The sequence below is a fragment of the Emiliania huxleyi genome (genome assembly GCF_000372725.1).
Source record: "Emiliania huxleyi CCMP1516 unplaced genomic scaffold EMIHUscaffold_74, whole genome shotgun sequence".
Lineage (NCBI taxonomy): Eukaryota > Haptophyta > Isochrysidales > Noelaerhabdaceae > Emiliania > Emiliania huxleyi.
Window position 1 is genome coordinate 84,544 of NW_005196456.1, and position 13,722 is coordinate 98,265.

The 13,722-nt window shown below is 64.5% G+C and overlaps 7 protein-coding genes across 7 annotated transcripts in view; 2 read left to right on the forward strand and 5 right to left on the reverse strand.

Moving 5' to 3' along the window:
* EMIHUDRAFT_217451 (hypothetical protein) overlaps positions 1-1,611 on the reverse strand; it is a gene marked incomplete at both ends in the record, with an annotated part of 3,093 nt that extends 1,482 nt beyond the window's left edge. The window contains 5 exons of the mRNA XM_005760705.1: positions 150-277; positions 357-472; positions 642-747; positions 1,289-1,373; positions 1,603-1,611. Coding sequence (XP_005760762.1) covers positions 150-277; positions 357-472; positions 642-747; positions 1,289-1,373; positions 1,603-1,611 — 444 coding nt within the window. The remainder of the gene's footprint in view (positions 1-149; positions 278-356; positions 473-641; positions 748-1,288; positions 1,374-1,602) is intronic.
* Positions 1,612-1,754: 143 nt separating this feature from the next.
* On the reverse strand, positions 1,755-2,617 carry EMIHUDRAFT_217452 (hypothetical protein; the record flags this gene model as incomplete). The annotated part of the gene is made up of 2 exons (XM_005760706.1): positions 1,755-1,961; positions 2,135-2,617. The coding sequence occupies 2 exons, from the start codon at positions 2,615-2,617 to the stop codon at positions 1,755-1,757; spliced, it is 690 nt and encodes a 229-aa protein (XP_005760763.1).
* A 1,953-nt stretch (positions 2,618-4,570) lies between these two features.
* Positions 4,571-5,389, forward strand: EMIHUDRAFT_217453 (hypothetical protein; the record flags this gene model as incomplete). Its single annotated transcript, XM_005760707.1, has 1 exon — positions 4,571-5,389. The coding sequence occupies one exon, from the start codon at positions 4,571-4,573 to the stop codon at positions 5,387-5,389; it is 819 nt and encodes a 272-aa protein (XP_005760764.1).
* A 178-nt stretch (positions 5,390-5,567) lies between these two features.
* EMIHUDRAFT_106053 (hypothetical protein) lies at positions 5,568-6,899 on the reverse strand (the record flags this gene model as incomplete). The annotated part of the gene is made up of 2 exons (XM_005760708.1): positions 5,568-5,599; positions 5,687-6,899. 2 exons carry the CDS (start codon positions 6,897-6,899, stop codon positions 5,568-5,570), a joined length of 1,245 nt encoding a protein of 414 aa, XP_005760765.1.
* Positions 6,900-7,728: 829 nt separating this feature from the next.
* On the forward strand, positions 7,729-8,568 carry EMIHUDRAFT_217455 (hypothetical protein; the record flags this gene model as incomplete). Its single annotated transcript, XM_005760709.1, has 1 exon — positions 7,729-8,568. The coding sequence occupies one exon, from the start codon at positions 7,729-7,731 to the stop codon at positions 8,566-8,568; it is 840 nt and encodes a 279-aa protein (XP_005760766.1).
* Positions 8,569-9,013: 445 nt separating this feature from the next.
* Positions 9,014-10,454, reverse strand: EMIHUDRAFT_465563 (hypothetical protein; the record flags this gene model as incomplete). Its single annotated transcript, XM_005760710.1, has 3 exons — positions 9,014-9,460; positions 9,684-9,838; positions 10,056-10,454. 3 exons carry the CDS (start codon positions 10,452-10,454, stop codon positions 9,088-9,090), a joined length of 927 nt encoding a protein of 308 aa, XP_005760767.1. The 3' UTR covers positions 9,014-9,087.
* Positions 10,455-11,816: 1,362 nt separating this feature from the next.
* On the reverse strand, positions 11,817-13,693 carry EMIHUDRAFT_453081 (hypothetical protein). Its single transcript, XM_005760711.1, has 4 exons — positions 13,425-13,693; positions 13,018-13,353; positions 12,869-12,937; positions 11,817-12,743 (listed from the first exon to the last, which is right to left on the reverse strand). The coding sequence occupies exons 1-4, from the start codon at positions 13,653-13,655 to the stop codon at positions 12,042-12,044; spliced, it is 1,338 nt and encodes a 445-aa protein (XP_005760768.1). The 5' UTR covers positions 13,656-13,693; the 3' UTR covers positions 11,817-12,041.
* Positions 13,694-13,722: the final 29 nt, after the last annotated feature.

The window sequence follows — 13,722 nt, forward strand, 5'->3', positions numbered from 1 at the left end:
AGAAAAAATATGAGTATGAAAAAGAGTGAATGGATATAAGAGGAGAGAGATAAAAGGAAGGGGTTGAACCATTAGAGAAGGCGGGGGGGACAAAATTCACAACATGAGTCAAGTACAGCACGAAGGAAGAAAGCATGCAGCGGGAGAACGGAGCAGAATCCGACGAGCGAGAGCATTGAGAGGTTGAACGTCCAGGCCAAAAAGACGGCGAAAGGTATGTCAGTGTTATCCCGGAGAAAGTCGTAAAAAATGGTGGCTCCAAACATGGATGTAGATCCTCCTCACGGTAGATAAGACGGATCGGGGGGGGGGGGGGGCATGCGATCGACCCATCGGGGATCTCGGCGAGTCTCGACGAGTCTCGCGCCCGAGGGACGGGTACCCCATCAGCGGCAGCCCCTGCCAGCCGGGGCTGTCTCCGTCGTGGCAGTCGAAGAAGTCTTGGGCCGCCGCGTAGGCGCGCGTCCCGTTCCTGCACGAGGGTCGAGGAGAGGCTCGGGGGAGGGGTGGGGGAGGCGCGATCTCGGGTCATCTCCGGTCATCTCGAGCCATCTCGAGTCATCTCGGGGTCATCTCGACACCATCTCACCGGAAGTGCCAGACACGGTCAGAGAAGGTTCTAGGAAGGTTCTAGGACTCACCGGAAGTGCCAGACACGGTCGGAGAGCCCGTCCAGGTCAGTGACGGGCAGCAGCTCGATGAGCTTCTTGGAGGAGCCGTCGGGGCTCTTTGCGTGCAGGAACTTGCCTGCAGCGGACGCGTCACCGTGCTGTGTGTTCACGCGACACAAAAGCGACGTTTGCAGTGAATCGGTTGCAGTGAATCGGTTGCAGTGAATCGGTTGCAATACGGCGGAGGAGCTGCGGATCGTCTCGAGTGCTCGTCGGAGCGCAAGAGCGCGTCTTTGTCCCTCTAGGCGAGCATGCCGTGCGAGAAGCCGAGCGTATGGAACATCTCGTGCACCTGCTCACAGCTCGCAGGTGTGAAGAGACGCCGTCACAGCTGCCGCACTGCCGAAGAGGAGGTGTCGTGCGGCACCACCAGGGACGCCACTTGCTAGGAAGGTTCTAGGAAGGCTAGGAAGGTTCTAGGAAGGTTCACCACCAGGGAGCGCCACTTGTCCACCGCCCGCTTGCCTGAGGGAGGGGGGGCAGGGGGCGGGGAGGGGGAGGGGGGGAAGGTCGGTGTCTGCACACGCTAAACTGTGTGCGTGTGTGTGTGCGTCTTTGTGCGTGTGTGTGTGTGTGTGTGTGTGTGGTGTGTGTGTGTGTGTGCGTGTGCGACGTACCGTCGTTGTCAACAAAGTAGCCTTCCGCGTCCTTCGTGTAGCAATCCCCGTCTGGGGCGCCGACTCCGCACGGCGCCACCAGCACCTGGCAAACAGACACGGCAGCCTCCCCCCCCCCTCCCCTCCCCCCCCCCTGACCACGCCTCCAGCACCTCTCAGGGCGCGTGGCAGTGTCGGCTGGCGGAGTGTCTGGCCCTGTGTGGGTCTGTGTGTCGCTCCTGTGTAGCCGTCATCATCTGCCTTGCACCCAGACCCTCGCCGCTGTGTCCACTCGCTGCTCGGGCCGTGTCTCCGCCTCTCCGTCTACCGCGCACCTGGCTCATCTGCTCCAGCCACGAGAAGACGAGCCTGTGGGGCGTGGAGGGGGGAGAGGGGGGGGGGGGGGGGATCTGCCCGGCATCTAGGGGGAGGAGCGCGTACTACGACCGCGGGCAGGGGAGGCATCTGCCCGGCATCTGCCCGGCATCTAGGGAGCGCGCCAGAGCGGCCTGCCGCGCGCCTCTGTGGCGCAAGCGGAGCCTGAGCCGGCGACGCCCTCGAAGCCCGGCGGCTTGGTGATGGAGAGGACGGCGTCCGCCTCCACGCCCTCGCTGCAGTACGCCTCGTCGACGGCGGCGAACGCCGTCGTCTGGCAGTCGGACAAGCAGAGCGACTCGACGGTGTACCCCTTCTCCTCGCGCGTCCGCGCGATCCTGAGGGCGGAAGGGGGGGGTGGGGGGGGAGAGGCGGAGGTGGGAGGCGTAGAGGGGCGGGCGGGGCGGTAACGGGGCGGGAGCGGGGAGGTCGGCAAGTATCTCGACGGCTACACCTCCCTCACCTCGGGTTGCCGGCCGACTTGCGAAAGACGAGGTTGCCGCTCACGCGCTCGACGGCGAGAAGCTGGGAGACCTCGGCGGCGATGACCGTCGCCACGTGCTCGATGACCTCCCGCCCGCCCGGCGTCACCAGGTCCGCCTCCGTGCAGCGGCCCCAGCAGCCCTGCTCGGCGGCGACGCTCCACTCGGTGCTGTCGCGTGGGCAGGTAGCGACGCCGGTCGGCCCCCCGGGGGGCTCCGGGCCTGGGAAGCCGCGCCGGTACCACGCGCCCTCCTGGAAGCAGGTCGTGTAGGGCACGGCGGTCTCGCGGTAGAGCGACCCGAAGTCCAGATGCAACCTCAGAGGCTTTGTGTTCTCTCTTGTGAGGATTTGAAGGCGTCTCCGCCCGCGGTGGAGCGGCGTCGGGTGTACCTCAGCCTGGATTCCGAGCGCGTCCAGAAGCGACGGCGCGCTCACAGCAGGCGGAGACGACGAGGTCGCTCCGACGGATAGCAGGAGAATAGCCGCTGCCATCGGCAAGAGCGGATCAACGGTGCAACGTCGAAAGCAAGCGGCGTCGGCCAAGTCCCAGTTCCGCGGCGGGCTGGTGCTCCGGCTCTGTGGTTCACAGCCTTGTTATTGAGAAGAAAATACGTCTTTCACACCCATTTGGAGCCATTTTTGCGTATTCATACGGCACACACTTCTGGTCGGCCGATTTGTATCAGGCCGCAGTGACGGGGTCGCTGGCGTGTTCGTAAGGTGTTGACTGCAAAACGTGAACCGCGCCATTCACTCTCACCTACCTGACCACCCTGTCTGCGAATTCCTGTCTGCACGTCTCGCGCGCGCGTGAACAGGGCTCCAGGCCCCAAATGACGTGTGAGTGTTAGAGTTGTTTGGTATTGCCCGGCGGTCCCGCAGCTCGCGCACATCTCCCTCTTAACCCACCTGTAACATCACATTAAGGTATTGCTAAAAATACGGGTTGTTCGTAAGAGCTACATACACTGAAAATCTCTCTCTGTTGTGCTTTGCTGCTCACTCTACACTCATGTCAACAAAAGTTGTTTGGTATTGCTAAAAATATCTCTCTCATGTCAATCGACAAGCCCCACCGGGAGCCGGCTGCGGCGAGCGGAGCGAAGTGCTCCAGCCTCGTCTAGCCGCCCTCAGCCATCACCAGGAGACGGTCCCCATGGCTGCCGTGTGGACTCTGCTCCGGACGAGCCCACAGGAGAGTTGGGAGCCGCGGCACTAGACCGCGCCGCCAGCGAGGCGAGAGCTGCCAGCCGCCGACCAGCCGACATGGCAGTTGCAACGGTGCGAAGAAATTAGTTCCAGGCTTTCCACAGCTTCCACGTTCTCTCGAGGTTCTCGAGGTGGATATCCTTCGGCCGCGTTGGGTTGTGTGTGCCAAGCGCTCGGTGCGTTCTAAAAATAGGCGTCTTCACACTCGAGGCGCTGTGTTCAGCTTTCGCGCGCCGCCGCCGTGTGTGTTCCCCGGGAGCGCCGAGAATGGCCATGCTCCTCGCGACCGCGTCTGGTTACGTCGCCCAGCCCCCTCCGGGCGGCACCCTGCTCCCGGGGGTGAGTGTGGTGTGTGACACACACACACACACACACACACACACACACACACACACACACACACACACACACACACACACACACACACACACACACACACACACACACACACACACACACACACACACACACACACACACACACACACACACAACACACGTTTAAAATGAACTCGGGGGCACGGGACGCGGCACAAACGGGGCACAAACGCCAGGCTACAAACACGGGGAGGCACGTCGTGAAAACACACACACACACACACACACACACACACACACACACACACACACACACACACACACACACACACACACACACGTGCCCCGGATGTTGTGAGAGGCCGCCTCCCTCGAGACCTCGAGACCTTCAACAAAGCACAATGTCGCGTCTCTCAAAATTCTTTTGCCCGCCTTGCCTGTCGCGTGAATCGTGCTGTGCGACCGCCTAAGGCTAAAATTAAGGCTAAGAAAGAAAGAAAGAAAACGTACATGGACGGCACGCGATCTAGACACATTATATTCAAACCCCGCCTTCGCCATCCCTTGCGTTTGTTGGCGTTGGCCGTCCTGTCGTTCGTTCAACTCAACATCGGACGGAGCATGCTCACCCTCGCCCGCCAGCGCGCCCTCCTCGCGCCCTGATCGTCGCCGTGCTCGTTTCCCTCCACGACCGAAACAAACAGGCCAGAGACTCGATCGAACGGATCGTTGCCGTCGGTCCTTGGATCCGCGCCCTGCCTTACCAGCACCATGCCACCCTTACCTTTGCTCGTAACGCGCGACTCAGTGTTGCCAGTATGTTGCGCGGAAAATTCTTTTAGGCGCTAGGCGGGCACAGCGGGACAATTCTTCCGGAAGTCGCGAAACCCGCCGCAGGCCCGTGCACACTGTCTAGATCATGGCTCATCGTGTAGTCGGTTGCTCGGAGTCAGCTCTACAGCAGCTGAGCGCGGTCGACCTCAACGCCTTTCTCAGCACGGGCTTCCGCGCTGCTGACCCAACGTTGCAGGACCACTGCGTGGCAGTGATGCGTGGGCTTGGTGCGGCAGATGCCCAATTCATGCAGGATGTTTTCTTGTGGCGCAATTTTTTCGCGCACATGACACTGCGTGGCGAAAAGGGGTTCTACGTCGACAGCGGAGCCAATGAGCCACGCAACATCTCCAACACGTTCTTTTTCGACCGCTGTCTTGGATGGCCAGGTCTGTGCGTTGAACCGAATGAGGAATATCACGCCGCAATCGCCACACAGCGCTCGTGCACACTCATCAAAGAGTGCATCACAGCCAAGCCAAGCAGGCTCCACATGCAACTAAAGGCTGGGCTGTCGAAGGTCACACGCAACAAAAGGGCGAAACCAGTACATTGCAACCCGCTTGAGAGCATGCTCCACCGCGCACCCGGGTGGACGGGACAGGTTTCGCTTTGGAGCTTGGACGTTGAGGGTCACGAGATGGTTGTGCTGAATGGCACACGCTTTGACATCACACCGACGGACGTTCTGCTGGTGGAGGACAACAATATCGCGTCCCGGCCCCTCGACCGACTGATGGCGCAGAAGGGCTTTCTCAAGGCGGCGCAACTGCCTATTGACTCTGTCTACGTCGCACGGCGGCGCGACGTCTGCTGGCCGGAGTCCTACTGGGAAATTCCAGAAGAGGCAATCCGATGGGAGAAGCAGAGCAGACATGACGCCAAAAAGAAGTACTTTTGGTGACGGAGGACGACGTTTCCCAACCGTCGACATTATGTGCGCACTTTAGCTTATTAGACCCCCTTCCGGACCCCAACCCTGTGCGCAGGAAGCAAAGAATCGAGTGGTCGCTTGCGTGACGACGCTACTCGGATTGTTTGGGACCTAAAAAAACAAAACTTGTGGGCCATTCGGACGGAACCTAGTAGAGAGATAGTCCCACACCCAGCACAGCTATGGGTTTAGGCTACGGTATGCTCAAGAAGAGAATTTTACAACAAAACTCCCTCGCACGACACTGGGCACGGGACTGGCGCGCACTGGCACTAACACAGGTACACCATGGGAGCCGCCTAAGCGACTCCTGCAGGCATGGCGCTCTCGAGTACTTGACCGCCATGCCTGGCCTGCAGCCCATCTGTCGCGCGAACCCGAGGTACGCGTTGAGCACGAACGACTCGTTGACCTCGAAAGGCTCACTCAGCAGTGCGTCTTGGAGCAAGTACTCGCCCGTCTGGTTGAGGTGCTCTCGCGTCGTGCTCGACGCCGTCGCCGCGCGTACGCCCAGCTGCGCCGCCCGGCTCGCCGCGTCGCCCGCCAATTCGACAGTGGACGCGTCCGCTCCCGCCTCCGTCTGCACCGCCTGAGCCGCCGCCATCGCCACCCCCGCCAGCTGCTGCGCGCCTCCGCCGCCACCCCCGACAAGGCTCTCCAGGTGCTGAAGGATCGGCCGCCAGTACGCCAACGCCGCCGACCCTGTCGGGAAGCCGGCGCTGCTGAAGAGGGCCGGCCAGACGTGTTTCCGCATCCACGTGGCCATCTGGCCCACTTGGTTCGCCGACCGGCCGATCATCTCGCGTCCATCTCGCCGCGTCGAGTGCGACTGATAAATGCGTGTGACGAGCAGCCACTTAATGAACTTGAGCGTCAGCTGCGTCGACGGATAGCCGGCGCTCATGCCGGCCCGCCAGTTGCTGCGCGTGACCTCGTCCCCCTCGGTCATGGCGGCCTCGAACTCCCGCCAGCGCTGGATCACTTCCCTGCACTTCTTGGCACCGTGAGCCCCCACCGGCTTGGCCTCGTGCACCGCTGCCTGTCCGTCCGGGATCGCCTCGTGCATGACGGCCGCAGCGAGCACGCTTCGCCGCCGCTTGCCCCTCGGCGCGTCCGCCGCCGCCAGCGGCGCAAGAAGCTCCGCCTCCCGCTCGACGCACTCCTCCTCCCGCCTGCGTTTCATCGCGGCCGGTGCCTCGGCCTCCGCCTGCTTGAGCTCCGCGCGCCGGCGCCCCGCCTCGCGCAGCGACGCCCTCGAGGGCGGCAACGCCGGACGGTACAGCTGCTCGACGTCGGCCCCGGCCGGCGCCGCCACCGTGCTCAGCACGGGCACGGGCCACGCCTCCCTCGTCGCCGCCCCCCTGCCTTCGCGGCCGTCGCGTTGTGACGTCCTGTCGACTCCGCGGCTCGCGCGCTGCGCCGCCCGGCCGCTCGCCAGGAGGGATGCCCCACGCCCCACCCACGTCAACGGGTTGGTCATCACACGGCTCTGGCGTGCTCGACCTCGCGACGCCTAGGATGGCAACGCATCAGGCTGCAATCGGGACGCTCCGGGCCGGGGTGTGCAGCCGGCGCGTCGCCTGGCGCTTGCCGGCCGCCTCCCTCAAACGCCTACAATGCCACACGCGAAATCCCTCTTCAGCGTCGCGCCTGCCTCTTCCGCGGCCGGGCGAAGTGGCGGGACCTGCGGGGCCGAGCCCGCTCCGTCCGAGCGCCCCCACCGCCCGCTCCGCCGCGCCCGCACGCGACGGCGAGAGCGCTGCGACCTAGCGTGACGTGCAACCTCGAGCGATGATGGGGTGTGCGGTTAGGGATCCCGTCCCGGCGGTCCCGCAGCTCGCGCACATCTCCCTCTTAACCCACCTCTAACATCTACATAAGGGATCCCTACATCGGTGTGTCGATTACGACGAATGGTGTGCCATCCCCCCCCGCACACCGCACAACGCACAACACTACGCCCAACAGGTGCTCGTCTTTCCCCTTGTCGGACTAAGAACAGCCAACACAACACACAACAAGTGCTCGTCTTTTCTCCTCTGATACAAAGAACAGGCAACAAAAAGAAAAAATACCGCACACCACCACAACACACAACACACAACAAGTGCTCGTCTTTTCTCCTGTCATATGGTACAATCTTTTTGGGTGCTGAAACTACGAACGTACGCACGTACAAACAAGTTGTGTAGATGCCGCCCTCAGCAGTGGCTACTCCGGCACCTGTTGCTGCTGCCTGGGGCCTCGAGGATGTGCTGCTCAGGTTGCCCAAGGCACACAATTATTCGCACAAAACAGTTGTTGTGACCATGGCAAACTTCGCAATGCGCGAGGCGCTGCTTGCGTGGGTGCAGAGAGTGAAAGATTTAGGAGAGAAGCGGTACGTGGTCTTGGCGAGTGATCCGGCGACACTGGACGTGTGCCGCGAGAACGCGCTTCCTTGTGCGTATGATAGCCACTTGCAGCTCCAACCAGGCGAGCTGCGGTACGGCATGACGCCCGAATTCCTCGCGATGGGTAAGGTGCGCTTCGGCTACACGCTCCGGCTCCTCCAGCTGGGTCATGACGTGCTATTTTCGGAGCTCGATGTGCTTTGGGTGGCGCATCCGATTGCTCACGCAGCGGACCCCAGGTCTTCCCGCATCAACACTAGCGAGAATTACGACCTGCAGATCCAGCCGAACGCACATCTGGAGGATCCCATCCTCAGAGGGCAAGAGCTCAACGTCGGCTTCTTCTTCGTGCGCAGTACCGCCGCCGCGATATTGCTCATGCGAGAAACTCTGCGGACTATGGCTGAAGCAGCGGGGGCAGCGTCGTGGGAACAGACTGTCTTCTCGCAGACGGCGTGGCGCCTCGCCGGCCCGTGGAGCGAAGACGATCACACGCATGGGCGCCTTACTCATGCGCCACTGACGTTGGCGAAATCGGCTCCGCTGCGGCTGCACCTGCTCTCGATATGGCATTTCCCAACGGGCGGATGGAAGCAAACACCAATTGTTCCAGTGTCCGCCTACAGACGGAATGGCACTCGGCCCACCGTGGTGCATTGTACTGGTCGTACTGGCATCGTGCCGAAACGCAAGTGCATGGACCGTTGGCGCCTTGCCACGCGAGGAATGTTCCCAGGTAGCCTCCACACCACCTGACCCCATGCCGTGCCACCTGACTGTGCGAGATCGGCAAGCGCGCGGCGTGGAGCTACGAGCGGCACGAGTCGGGGTGCTCCAACAACTACACCGCGATCGCGCTCGACTCCAGGATCGAGGAGGAGCCAGGCTGGATGAGACACTTTGCATATCCTCTCTGCGCGCGCAGCGCTGTCAAAGTCCTTCACGGCCTGCCTCTGCAGACCTTTGCGATGGAGCGGGGAGTGCATGCCGCGCTCCGTACGCTGCAGGCGGCACCAACACCGGCAAGGTGGTGGTGCGCATGGTCCGGGACGGACCCCGCGTCGATCAAGCGCGTGTACGCGCCCAAGGCGAACGGTGCGCGCCTTCTCTCCGCTCTGCCACCTGCCAGCACGCAGCAGCACGCGTGCGCCACGTCAGCGCTCTCGTCTCGACGCGTGCGTCATGCTTTTTAGAATTCGCGTTAGACACACCACAAACTTCTTCAACATAAACAGGGCAGGACATGCCCACCGCGCACACAGGAATCTCACGCGGTCACACCACGTGCACCGTGAACGAGATCGGGTCTGCGATCATCCTCATCGAGCCGGGCTTGAGGCCCTTCTCTATGGGCGCCTGCACGAGCTCGAGCGCGAGCGCGAGCGACGCCTCGTCCGCCAGCTCGCCCCACACGGTGTGAGTGGCGCCGAACCCGTTGCGCCCCATCAGTATGAACAGGTCGGGCCCGGCGCTGCCTCCCGCCCACGCCACCTGCCCCTTCTCCATCATTTTCCCGCCGGGCCGCTCCTGCGGGTCGGTGCAGTCGGCAGGCCCGCCCGGGAAGGCGCGGCACCGGCTGTTTGGAGGCACGACCGCGCGCATGCCGCCCTGCAGCAGGAAGCCAGGCTCCGCGCGGTAGAAGACGCACCTGCCACGAGGAGGTGTGCTACGATCAAGAGAAGAGAGGTCGGGCTCGGTGCGGTAGTGATGGGACGCGGCGGCCACGCTCGATGCAAGAGCTCGCGGCTCGTCGTGCCGCCGCAGAGGAGGCGGTGGGGGCTGGCGCGTCGCAGCGCCGTCAAAGACGGCCGGGCGCTGTGACGGCCAGCTTGGAGCGTGAGGGTCTGTGTGGCGACTCTGGCAAGACGCACTTGGCTGTGCACGTGTCGGTCAGAGCGACTGTCCGCACGTACGTCACCGACGGGGCGTGCCAGTCGGGCCGCAGCTTGATCCGCAGCTCGCCCTTCGCGGTGCGCAGCGCCACCACCCGCACCGCCTCGAGCTGCTCCGCCGACGGCAGCGGCACCTGCAGGGGACAGGCGTCACTGCCATGTCTGCCATGTCTGCCATGACAGCGTGGCGCGTGCGAGCGCGACGAGTGGGCGCGCAGAGTGGGCGCATGGCAGACATCGGGCTGCGGAGGGGCGAGGCGGAGGTGTCTCGGGGGTGTCTCGGGGGTGTCTCGGAGGTGTCTCGGAGGTGTCTCGGGGGTGTCTCGGAGGTGTCTCGGAGGTGTCACGCACCGATCCCGGCTTGTCCTTTTCACAGGTGCCTGCACTCCACGGCACGTGTGCGCCCTCGCCGCGCAGCGGCGCCGTGGACGGCACCTCCACCCACTTGAGCCAGCACTGCTGTCCGCACGCCTTTGCGTCGGCGCACGATACCCAGACGTTGCAGCCGCGTGTGCGGCCGCAGGCGGCGCGACACTCGTCCGGCGGCAGCGAGAGACCGCGCGGCCCGTACCCGTCCTGGACGACGGCGCCGTCCAGGTCGGTGTGCTCGCGCGTCGAGGCGCACGACGCGGCGGTGGCGGTGGCGGTGGTGGCGGGGATGGCGGAGGCGGCGGCGGCGGCGGCAGAGGCAGTGGCGGTGGGAGCTGCGGAGGTGGCAGAGGTGGCGGAGGCTGCGGCGGCCGCCTGCATGCTCCCGACAGTGCCGTTGCGCAGATACATGCTTCGGAGTGCGTGCAGCACGTCACCGCCGCCGACCCGCTGAGGCTGAGGTGCTGCCGAGGCGGTGGCACCGCCTCGCTGTGGCGTGTACGGGACGGCAGCGCCAGAGCTGCCCGTGTTCAGCGTGCGAGAGAATGCCGCAGTGTACGCGTACCACAGGTACAGGGCGCAGAGGTACATGGTAGCGCGGAGCCATGCTCGCGCCATATAGCGTCTCAGTAGTGGTGGTGGGAGCGCGATTGCAGCGGCCCCAGGCGCCGGTGTACCCCGCCCGACGGGGACATCCAAGCGCAGGCCCCGCACGCGGCCCTGCTGTCCTCCCGTCGGCTGAAATCGACCAGGCCCATCGCCGTGGGCCCACCTGCGACTGCGGCGGCCCTAGCACCGGCCGATTGTTTGAGAGATGGCCTGTGCTGCGGCCATCTCGGACGTTTAAGCGGCGCCAGCCAGCGGCTCGGCCGCGCATCCTTCACACACGCCGCCACGACCGGGACGAGCGGCCCCGGTGTCGAGCCATGGTGTGAGCTTCATGTGAGCGGCGGCCGTGGCGACAGCAGGTCCACCAGACGGACCTCAAAGCTTGCCGTCGGCGTGCTGTCGTGGCGAGAGCGCGAGACAGCTGCAGAGGAGCCGAGTGCAGTGGCGAGCCAGAAGCTACCTGGGTCACCAAGTGGTAGCCCTTGCCCATTCTGAGCAGGGCTGTGCTTTGGTGGGGCTGTGCTTGAGCGTGTGTGAAGTGGGAGTGCGTGCCGGCGGTGTCTGTGGGTGAAACAGGCGTGTGTGAGGCCGTAAGAGCCGTGGTATGAGCCAGAGTGGGCTTCATCACCCAAAATAAGGGCGGTTTGGGACAGCTCAGGCTTGATACTGATGGGCCTGGGCCAGGAGAGAGACAGAGAAGGCGAGGTGGTGAGCTGGGAAGCCGCTTCGTCGGCACCTGGACGTGGGTCGTGATGAAAAGTGCCGAAAAGTACTATTTGCGGCTATTGCTCAAAACATTTGGAGAGAAGGCCTATCAGGGGTGGAAGGCAAGCTTCCTGGCGTTTCTGGCGAGCGTCCAGACGTCGCAGAGCATCCGGCAGGCGCGCAGCGACCCAAATTTTTGCTCACCGCACGGCCGTGCGCGAGCCGTCGGTCGGTGGTGATGGTCGGCGTCGGCGCGCGCCGACCGACGCGGCGGCGGGGTGGACGTCATGTGGCGGGCGTGGGAAAGAGCATTGTCCGAATTTCGGCGGATCGTACTCCAGCGTGTAGTACACAGATAGCCGTAGTAGGAGAGCAGTCAGCCGCAGAGGGAGGGAGGGAGAGGAGTGCTCAGAGGGTGGCAGTCCTTCTCGATACAGGCGCTGGACGATTGCTGTAAACGACACACCGGGAGGGCGACGGTGATGACTTGGCGGACACACAAACGCACAACCCCGGGCCCGAAATCGCACACACACACACACACAACCCGTCAGCGTCTCCGACTCCGTCACCGGACACCGCCTCCTCCCACACGCCGCACCGCTCGCACGCGCGGACTCGCCTCGCCTCGCTGACCAGCTCTCGGCCACAGTCCTACTCGCCGCGCCCGCTCGCTCGCCACGATCCCTCCCGCAGGTAGGGAGGCACGGTCCCCGAGCACCTCCCCATCTCGCCCGCGACAAGCGTCGCGCAAGGGACAGAGTCTGTCGCCGTGGCAAAAATCCCTCTCCCCGCGCAAAACACGCGGTCGAGGACCTCGCCGGGAGAGTGCGCCTTTGTGCGCCTCGCCTCGTGGTCGATCGCGGCGCCCATGGCGGCGCGAAAGTTGGCCGCCTCGTCGGAGGTCAGGTCGGCGCGCTCCTCCGAGTGGGCCGCCCACCGCCCCGCAAAGGTGTGGTGGAAGGAGAGGGCCTGCGAGCTGTGGATCCGAAACTCGGGCCCGCCGTCGCCCGGCCGCTCCGCCTCGAGCACCGACTGCACGCGCAAGTAGTTGAGGCCGAGGTCGGGCAGCGGCGCCACGTCCTGCTCCTGCGCCTTGACCACGACCGGGTGCAGGCCCCACGGGGAGGGCGGGGTCAGGTCGAAGCACCTGCCGTCTCGCCCGGACGGCGGCGAGGGCGAGACAAAGATGACGCGGCCGACGTCCGTGCACACGCTCGCCTTCCGCTTCCGCTTCCGCCCGTGACCGGTCGTCGAGCCGCTCTCCTGCGCGTACCGCTTGCGCAGCTCCTCGCCCTCCATCTTCTCGCCCGGAAGAAAGCGGTCTCGTGGACGCACCTTGGGCACGTACCGGCCCTGGAGCGGAGCGCAGAAGGGTCCGTCACGGGGGAGGGGAGGGTGGAGGCGGTGACGGGGAGGGGGTGGCGGTGAGGGGGCGGTGGGCGGTGATGCCGCCACGCTCCACGGCGTGCGTCGCAAACCCGCGGCCGGCCCCCGCACTGGGCGGGAAGCCATCCGACTAGTCCCGACGCGCCCACCGTGAGGCGTGGCTGCGTGGGGCGTGGCGGCGGCAGCAGGGGCGCGGGGCGGGCGGGGAGGGAGAGGGGCCGCAGCTTTGGGATGCGTGCACATTGGGCATGTGTCTGCGAAGCCTCTCGGTCGCCTCCTCCAAGCTCAAGTGCGGCGGGACGTACGGCCGTCCGGCGCTGACACTGATCCAACCGCCGTCGCTGCGGTACTCACCCGCCTCCTCGCCCTCGTCGTCGCCAAAGGTGGCCACAGGCGTCAGCGCCAGTTGCGGCGTGTAAACGGCGTCGTGCTGCTCGCCTCGGCGCGTCTCCTTGCTCCTGCGGCGGCCGATGTCGCGCCACGGAAAGTCTGCCGCGGCCGCGTCGAGAGGCACGACGTAGGTGCTGTAGTCGTCCTCGGGATTGACGCAGTCGGTGCCAAACACCGTCTTGTGAATCTACGAGGCGGGGACGAGCGCTCAACTGCGAGAGAGCCGGGACACGGACACAGCCCGCACGGGGCATTCGCCTGTCTCGCCGCAGCGCCAAATGTCTCCCATAGGCCGTGTGCAGTGAACTCGCTCCGCCACCGCTCCGCCTGCACTTGGTCGGGAAGGAGTCGATGCGGATCAAAGGCGAGGCAGCGCGTGGCGCGGAGCTGAAAGAAGTCGGCGTCGAGGATCTCGAGTATCACGACGGGCCGGCTGGCGCCCGACGCGTCGTCGCGCAAGAGAGCACACAGCAGCTTGTCGACGCGCATGAGGGCAAGGGTGGAGCTGGGCAAGGGTTAGTCCCTGGGAGCGACTAGACACAGGCGTAGCAGGCTG